General features: G+C 37.2%; 1 protein-coding gene across 1 annotated transcript in view; it reads right to left on the bottom strand.

Moving 5' to 3' along the window:
• The window catches only part of SPTY2D1 (SPT2 chromatin protein domain containing 1), a 700,855-nt gene that overhangs the window by 163,886 nt on the left and 527,377 nt on the right, over window positions 1-9,592 (bottom strand). Inside the window, exon 4 of the mRNA XM_044082851.1 lies at window positions 6,147-6,303. Coding sequence (XP_043938786.1) covers window positions 6,147-6,303 — 157 coding nt within the window. The remainder of the gene's footprint in view (window positions 1-6,146; window positions 6,304-9,592) is intronic.

Raw genomic sequence — 9,592 nt, 5'->3', positions numbered from 1 at the left:
TATACATATACACACACACACGTCTGTATTATATATATATATATATATATATATATATATATATATATATATATATATATATATATAGATATGTGTGTGTGTGTTTGTGTGTGTGTGTGTTTATATACATATTTTTCTGCTCAAAGTTCTGAACATCCTCAGACACTGAAAAATTGCTTTTTCTCTTACCAGTAACACCAGAACTGGTGAGGTCAAAAGCCTGAACTAAACCTTGAGCTAAGCCCAATAAATTTCTCTTGACCAAAGTAACTAAGATAGGAAAAGATAGGTGTCTTTTTTTTGCTTCTTTTTGACAGGAGCCTCTAAAGAAGCAAACCTATTTTTTGAGAAGCAAAACCTGTTTAAGGAGGGAGTTCTCAGTCTGCCAAGAGAGAGAAGAATTTGCTGCATCTTTATTGCAGACCAACAAAAAAGGGTTTCCTTTGCTCTCTAAGGGCAATCCGATAGCTGCAGAAGACATTGTCTAACATCCAATCTATACTGCCTGTGGGGACTACAGAAAAGGGAATTAAGAAAAAAGATGAATGGTCTGATGAACCAGAAATGGCCACAAAACAGTCACCCATCTGCAGCTGAGAAAATTTAGTAGTCTGCTCAAGGGGCAAAGGCTGCTTTGAAATGATTTTTTCTTCTTTTAGCTGCAATATGGAAGAATCAAGGATCCAGTAGGTTGTTCCATGCTGAAAATGAAAAATGTCTGAACCTTGGTTAAGCCTGGCAGTAGTAGTCGGTGAAACAGTTAAGTATTAAAGTTGAGTTTTTCACCTTAAGGACAGTGAAAACCACTTTTACCACATACCCACAGGAAAAACTGGTTTCAGCATCTTTTTTTCCTCACAAGTAAAAAGTATCTGTCCAGCAATGGGGAAGCATCAGTAATCATTTGAAATGTTGGGACCCGCTAGAGTCGGTCCCAAATTACGGAGACTAAATGGCCAAAAGAATGGACTCGCATACAAGTCAGAGATGACATTTCTTGAAATATTCCATTTTCTCTGAGGTATGGCAATCCTGGAGTTGTTATATACAAGTCCAGGGGTGTGGGGAAGTAGTCCACCACAAAATGTTTAAAGGAGAAGAGCGATTTTTGAGATTCAGTCTTCTCCTGTGTTTGTGTGTTTTTGGTCTTTTTTAGCTTGACGGCACTCTGCATTATGAGTGCTGACATTTCAATAGGGAGCCTCAGCAGTCCGCAAGAGGAGTGCTCTTCACTAGTTGGAAAGGTCTAAATGGCTTGGCACCCTAACAGTTTTTTTTTCCTTCAACTCTGCTTCAGGTACCCTTACGCTTTGGTAGCTGGCCAGCTGTTATACATTTTGCAAGATAACTCCCCACACACATAACCCCCATAGAGCTAAAGCTAATGCAGCAGTGATCAAAGAGGAGCAGGGTTGAAAAATCTTGGCAACTCCCTGAATAAACTTCCTTCTTAAATCAAATCTTTTCAGGACCTCAACAACAGATGGATAAAACAAATCTCAGATCTGACATCTTCAGGATGGTTTTGTGAACAAAATGCAAATCTTCTCATAAATAAACCAATAGCATCTGCTCTTGGTACAGAATCAACAGAACAGTAACATTTTAAAGAAAGTTTGGTGGCAATCATGTACATGAGTACCTCCTCGGGTGCGCAGTAGCAAGTCCTGCCTGAACCCTGAATATTCATGTTGATGTCTTCAGCAGCCACATGAATATTCATAGCGTATTTGGTACATTAACTGGAGGGGGCAGTACAGTTTCCAAGTGTATTGTGTTTTCTACATTTTTGCATGGGGGGGGGGGGCTTTACCCCATGCACATCCCCTGCAGATTTAAAATACCAACTTCCATATCACAGTACATTGATGAAAATGATAAATTGCATGAATTATGTCAAATCTGCACAATCACCATCTGAATATGACATCATGGCCATTTGGGATATCTATCATGAAAGTGACACCCATGCTATGCCCACATCTGCACAAACCGTCCTGGGAGGTTACGTATGTACAGGATCCCCTGTTTGGTTACTCAAAAACAGAAGCAATTTAGGGACTAGAGGAAGTTTTATTTGAGGTAGGAAGGTTAGCATTCAATTGCTTCATATTCCAAAACGAATAAAGGGAAAAAAAAAATAACTTGAGCCTTGCATTTTAGAATTCCAAAGGTGAAGTTAACAGAAAAATTACCCCCCCCCCAAAAAAAATACCAATACTTCCCCAGAAGCATCAGAAGAAACAGGATTAGCATTTACAAAATGTTTGGCAGCAGACGATTTTGTCAAATAAATCAAAATCCCTGCAGGGTCACATTTGGGATTAAAAATGCCTTAGGAACTTTAAATATTCTATAAGACTTTTCAGGGGCAGGTGGTTGACTGTTTGGCACACTGCAGGCTGTTAATAAACCATCCTCTAATGCTGGCACAACAGGAAGATCAGTTGAAAGCAGAGTTGTAATAAATCATAACATTTTTGTACCGTTCACTGTTACTACTTGGAAAGATGCCCACAACTTACAGACCAGTAGGTGTCCCGTCCTTAGGAGGAGGAGTGGTATGTAGCAGACCCTGTAGTATGGCCATAAAAAATCTTCTCCTGGCTCTACAAATAATATCAGAGTTTATAATACTTGGAGAATGTGTGGACAGGTGATTAGGCAGCTGCTTTCAAAATGGCCTGAGTGATGACCAGTCAGATGCAAGACACCCTTTAGTTCAATGGTAACATAAAATAATAGGGATCCCGAAATAGGTAAGCTGAAACTGTAGACACATGCACTTCATTGAGGCATAACACAATCCTGGTTTGTAAAGATCGGACATGTTTGAGGATGAAGGACACTGAGGTCTGATTAGGGTCCATACCCCCTCTTTGGCACCACAAGGGGGACCTTTTATATTTTATTTGATGCACCTTCCTTGCCCTTTGTTTCTTAACCTCACTTAAGATAGAAAGCACATCCTTGGAAAACATGCCTAAAGGGGATAAGAGCCAACTCATACAAACTGTCAGTCAGGGTCTTTAGACTAGGGTGTATGAATGACTCTTGTTTTGGGTCAAGAGGTTCACATGCTAAGACAGCAGTACAGGCACATCTCTTTCCATCCTCAGTAGGTGGGAGAACCAGTGCTGACTTTGCTAAAAAGGAGTCAAGAGTAGATTTGTTGGCCTGTCCTCCTCTATCCTCTGTATTATCCCGAGAACAGGCAGGATTAAGTAAAACACATAAGAAATAGATATGATTAGCCTATTGAGAAGGCATTTGTATTTTCAGGACCCTGTGACTGGTGTTCTTGTGAAAACTGTTCATTTACTAGAAAAGCAAAAGAGCATTTCTGGCACAACCTATCTATGGACCAAATCCAGAAATCCATTGCTTTTCAGGTCTGGACTCTGTTCTGCTCAACTGGTCTGACAGAATGTTCGCTTGAGAAGGGATGCAAGATGCCCAAGAGTGAATGCCCGATTCCCAAGATCAATACATGCTTCTGTGTCCAGCCTACACAAGACATACAATCATGTCACACCCCCCCCACCCCCCACAGCCTGTCTGCTGATGTAAAACATCACTTTGGTGTTGTCTATTAGGGCATGCAGAATCTCTAAATAAACAAATTTGAAGGTTTTAGTGGCTAAAATTACTGCCATTACATCCGATACTGACGTGCTTTTCTCCTCTAACCCAAGTCTCCGGATTCTCAATTTTCCTGAGTACTCCCCCCCCCCCCCCCCCCCAAAAAGCTACAGATGAGGAATCCATTGTGACAGACTGGGTGAATGGCCTGAACTTGAATGAGTTTTTCAGGTTGAGGCTGACCTGCTGTACCCATTAAGAGACCTCTTCTTAATACATGGAAACAAGGAGACGGAGCACTGTATGGAGTGGACAATTCCTCATGTACAGCTTTGCTAAAGGTATTATAAGTACTGAGGAGGCCACATACCCCAGTGTGCGGAGAACCTCCCAATTACTAAAGTCTGCTGAACTACAGAGGTAAAATACTAGGTCAAGAAATAGACCCTCTCTGTGAGAAGGAATGCCATCTAGTTCACAGTGTCCAGGAAGAGCTCCCAGGAACACGACTCACCTGGAAGACAGCACAGGTTTTGGCAAGATTGGGAAGACTCCTGTCTTTGGAAGCAGACCAGAATAAATTGTAGAGCTGTTCTTGTGTCCTTCAGAGTTAGTACTAGAATCAGTCACCCAAGTAGGGGTGAATGTGAATGCCTGTGGTTCTCCGGTAGACAATTACTGTAACAGTTCATTTTGTCTAAGTGTCTGTTCTTTGTTAAGATTTTGTTAGGCATTTATCTCTGCCATTTCTTCTAAGCCCTGTACCAAGTTATCATTAATTGTTTTGTTTTTTATGCTAGCCAGAGTGGAGTTATTACTCTGACCTGCTTATATAGTAGAGGCACCTGTTGGGTTAAAATCTGCAGAAATGTGGTATTGAAAAATGAAATAGCATGATCAACTGGAATGTTTTTAGAAGGTTCCAGCTGCAGTGCTTCATGGTGTCAATGAAAGTGCCTTTGTTGACTTGAACCTGGTAAGTTTTTTTTTTTTTTTTTAAAGAGTTTAGATGCTGTCCTTTGTTGATTTTTGAAAAGCCTATGGTTACATAGGCCATATGGGGTTAAGTGTAGCAGGGAGTATTCCAGCCTGATTTATTTTTTTCAGGGTTAGTGGATAGCAGGCAATTCATAGTGCTAGCTTTGCTGGAGGTCTTGTCATATCTTGTTAGAATTTTAAAACTCAGGTTACACCAAACAGATTGATATGCAAGTGGGAGGTGCTAGTTATCTTGATCAGACTAATCTGTGTTTAAGTCACAGAGAAAGGCTTCCCGCTTTACATTGCTAGTTATCCAGTTGAGTATATATTTAAAGGAATTAATATTATGCTATTTGGGAAGTATGTGATCCCCAGTTATGCATATTGCCTTAAACGAGTTCAATTTCAGATGGGCTGTTTTTCTTGTTCTTCTGAGTCAAATTCTTTTGAGGCGTATTGCTATTTCTAGGGTATTAACAGCTACCCACTGTAGCATGTTTAATGGCTTGGTCATATTTTATTATGCTACATCCTGGTGGGTAGTGCTATTTCTTAATTTTTGAGCAATGATTTTAACAATGTTTCAATATTTTTATTTGGCAAGTTTGAATCCAGGCATGAAGTTCACTACTTTTACTGCAGATGCTGCATTACGCTTATGTCATCTTAGAGTGAGCTGTTTTGGTACAGTTTTGTCTGTGTTTTAGAGTAACCATGGATAATGTTGCTGGATGACTTCTTAGATGCGTGATGTTGGTTGTGGGGTGAGTCTGGATGGATGTAGTAGCAAGTAGAAGCACAGATTACAAACCACAGACATCAAAACAGATGTGTTGCCTGTGTGCTTGTGCAAAAAAAGAATATACATACACACACACATATATATATATATATATATATATATATATATATATATATATATGTATACACACACACACACACACACACACACACACACACACACACACACACACACACACACACACACACACACACACCCAAGACTCCTGCTCACAAACATTGAAAAACGTTAATGAACATGGCAACCAGCTGCAACACTTAAAATACTTCTCTTAATCATGGCTTGTTTTAGAATGCAGTTAAACCACCATCCATTTTGACTGAAATACAATGCTGGCTGCTGAGGCAGAGAAGGTGCATGTATATGGTCCACCAATGTAAAGCTCGGTTATTTCATGACAACTCAACTATTGACAGAGAAATTCACTACAGTATTGAAGTCATCCTGTACTGCTGTCTTATCACACCACAGAACAAGTTTAGCATGTCAAATGCAGCATCATTATATCAATATAACTAAAAAAAACACACATGGCTCTCCCAAAAAAGAGAAAAAAAAATCAAATCAGATAGCAGAATCCCTTCCTTTTCAAAGTCACTCATTGTCAGTGCAAAACATTTTTGGATTAATAAAAAATGCTCTCACGGAAATTTTGAAACTTTAAAAGAATTTTGTATTCTGTCATTTTTCCTGAGAAACAACTGGCACTGAACTGTATCTCTACCTGCAGTTACTTATTATATTGATATTCTTAACTGGATTGCATGGTAATTCTACTTACCTGTTCCGGTCATAACCAAAGATCTCTCTTATGTGTCTGGATATTTCTTCTTGAGGTTCTCCTTCATCATCTATAAAATCATCCATTTCAGAATCATACTCATCCTCTTCGTCTATTCGCCGTTTATAATTAATGTTTATAGGTGGCATTGAAGGAACTAAAAGGAGAAAAAAATCATGTTAACAGTTTTTCTTTGAGTCTCCCTCTATTTCCCATTTCACAGCAAAAAATAAAAGAAGCCAAGCAAAACATAAACTTGAGAATATTTCTCAATGTACCAGCTGATCTGCAACTGGAACATCTGCAATGCATGAACAGCCTGGTTTATATCTTCCTTATACCTAAATTTAAAATGTAGAGATCCTTCACAAAGGGCATTTGTTACAATGACGCTATTAGGCTAATCTTAGCAACTTTGTAGACTTAACAGGTATGGCTATGCCTAGGATCCCCAGTTCTTGACACTTAGTATAGTAGGAGGTTACAACTGTAAAATACACTGACAAAAATAAATACGTATATACATAAGGTTCATAGGTAGGTACTAGGCTATCTGCCCGAGGACATTTATAAGCCTATATAGATATATATATATATATATATATACATACATATGCGTATATATATATATATATATCTATATATATATATATATATATATATATATATAAACAAACGTGAACTGAACCAAATAACACACAAAAACCACTGGCGAGAATGAAGGACGAACAGCTCAGTCTGCCTTTTTAACGTTTTCGTTCTTTTAATAAAAAATGAACTTCTTCAGAAATGCACCCAAAACCTTATACGTAGCTTATGTACAAATTCAAATGAGGTCACATGTAATAAATAGCCAATGAATACTTTATCACAATTATCCAATGAAATATAAATAAATATTCAATAATACTTTCCTAATAAAAGAATAATACCTAACTAAATGTTTTTTACAAATAATAATAAAAATATCATAAATATCAACTACATATAAACTAAAATTTCCTGTATTAATAAAAAACATTTAATGGTGATCATGTCGTTTAGACCTGGTGGCTGGTCTGCCTTTAACCTAATTTGCCAAATGGCTTCTCTACATTCTAAACGTGTCTTGTAATCTCCACTAAACATAGTGTCGTCTACTCTTTCTAAAACAGAAAAAATGAATTTTTTGAAAAAAGGACAAGTGGAATGCTTAGCTAGTGCATTAGACAAGTCTTTCTTTTTTATAGCTAAATTGTGCTCATATATTCGTTTATTTAAGGCACGTATAGTTTTCCCAATATAAAATTGAATGGAATTAATGCTGGTCTTTCTGGTAATGGAATTATTAAAGCCTTGTTTACGGACGAAAATTCGAATCCGTTTTTTACTGGGGACAGTTCTGTTAATCAAGAGCAAGTAAGTCATGCTGGCAATTCTTTTGTTAGCGACACTTTTGAGCAATGCAAAGAGAACATTTTCAAGTTAGAAAAACTTAGCATAAAGTTTGTGTCGCTTCAACAAGAAGTGCATTATTTACAAGAGAACATAAGACTTAAATGTGTGCCATTTGGGTTAAGATTATTCAAGTTTCCCAATTGTGTTTCACAAGGTGACAGTCTATATGGTAAACTAGTGAATTTGTTTAATAACACTGGTTTGCAATTTATGAATTTGTTAATTGACCATTACAATAATGAGATAGTTAATCTCAGAACTCAGTTGGAGACTTTGGACGGGGAAATTAGATCTTCTGAAACTTTTAACACCTTAGCTTCTTTATATTTGGGCATTGAGGCTAAGGTTAAAAGACACAGGGTTTCTGTGGTTGCGAGGAAGCAAGGTAAACTTCGTAGAGACATAGCAGCTTATGCTGCACAAAAAGCTTACCAGATAAAATCTACGCACCAAAACTTTCAGCGAAATGCTAATTCTTCTGGTCAATTAACTAATGAAGTCCCCAACAATTTCAGTACGAACAATAACAAGAACAATGGGGCTAACCAGAACATTGTCGTTCAAGGTCAAAACAGGACAAATAACAACAACAATAACAACAATTTGGATTCTTCTAATACAGCCAACTCGGTTGTGGCTGTAGTTGACTCTAACACTAAGGGTCCTTTTTTGATGGACAGTTCTGGTGCGAAAAAAACTCCAAAATGGTCAAACAAAGTTCAAACAAGGAACAAGGGCAAGACAAAAGGAAAAAAGAAGTATTAAACTATTGCATGAACATTTTAAATCTGACTGACACAGTCCTTTCTCAAGATATGATTTCTGTCTTAGAGAAAGGTTTCTCTTTTATTCCAAACAACAGTTTTGATTTAGCAAAACTGATAGTTGAGTTCAAGTTATACTGTAGAAAGTTAAACTTGAAGTATATTTTTGACAACACAAAATTGGTGAACAGTACACATAAAAACAGTAGAACAAAAAGTACATATAATCCATTATTGAATTCCACTTTGACAGTGTTTAGTAAACAATGTGAACAAGATTTTAGACAAATTAACAACAATTCACATTATATATCTAACCTTTCTGAGGGAGAGACAGAGGCTCTCCAAATCATGGCCAAAAACAGAGATTGGCGTATTATGAAGGCCAACAAGGGAGGGACTATTGTAATAATGAGTCAAAACGAATATGTTAAAGCAATCAAGACACTTTTGGCTGACAATAAAAATTATATGAGGGTTAACACTGATTTTGTAGTCAAAAGTTTTGCCAAACTTGATACTTGCCTTTTTGATTTATTTTGTGAAGGTAGTTTTGACTTTAATGTATATACTTTTTTACATACAGAGTATCCTAAAATTGCATCTTTATTTGGAATCCCAAAAGTGCACAAATGGGATGAGCAGTTAAATTTTAGACCCATAGTTTCAGCTAGCTGTTCTAAAACAGAGACAATTTCGGTCTGGTTGGACGATTTATTAAACCCTATTGTACAGAAGTCAAAATTCTATCTTCGGGACTCCTGGCATTTACTGGAACTTTTAAAAGACATAATTTTTGAAGGAGACAACGTTTATTTTGCATCATTAGACGTTGTCTCTCTGTACACTAGTATTGACCAACAAATGGGTATAGAATTTATGAGAGAATTTCTCAGTAAACATACCCAACTGGACACCACTTCAGTTTACACTTGTTGTATATTGATGGAGTTGGTGTTAGATAATAATTTCTTTAAGTTTGAAGGAGATTTGTACAAACAAATATCCGGTGTAGCAATGGGGTCTCGAGTTGCACCAAGTTTTGCAAATTTAGTCATGTCATCATGGGAAAACAAGTTTTTGGAGACGCATTCGAAATTCAGTAACATTATATTTTATAGAAGATACATAGATGACTTGATTTTCCTTTGGAAAGGTGACATTAGTTCTTTCACTAGTTTTTATGAAGATCTGAACACTACTACTAATTTTTCAAAATTTACATTAGGTGAGTTTGGTAACACC

This window comes from Protopterus annectens, chromosome 9.part0 (genome assembly GCF_019279795.1).
Source record: "Protopterus annectens isolate FY-2018-M chromosome 9.part0, PAN1.0, whole genome shotgun sequence".
Classification (NCBI taxonomy): Eukaryota; Metazoa; Chordata; order Ceratodontiformes; family Protopteridae; genus Protopterus; species Protopterus annectens.
This window is presented reverse-complemented; position numbering and strand designations above follow the sequence as displayed.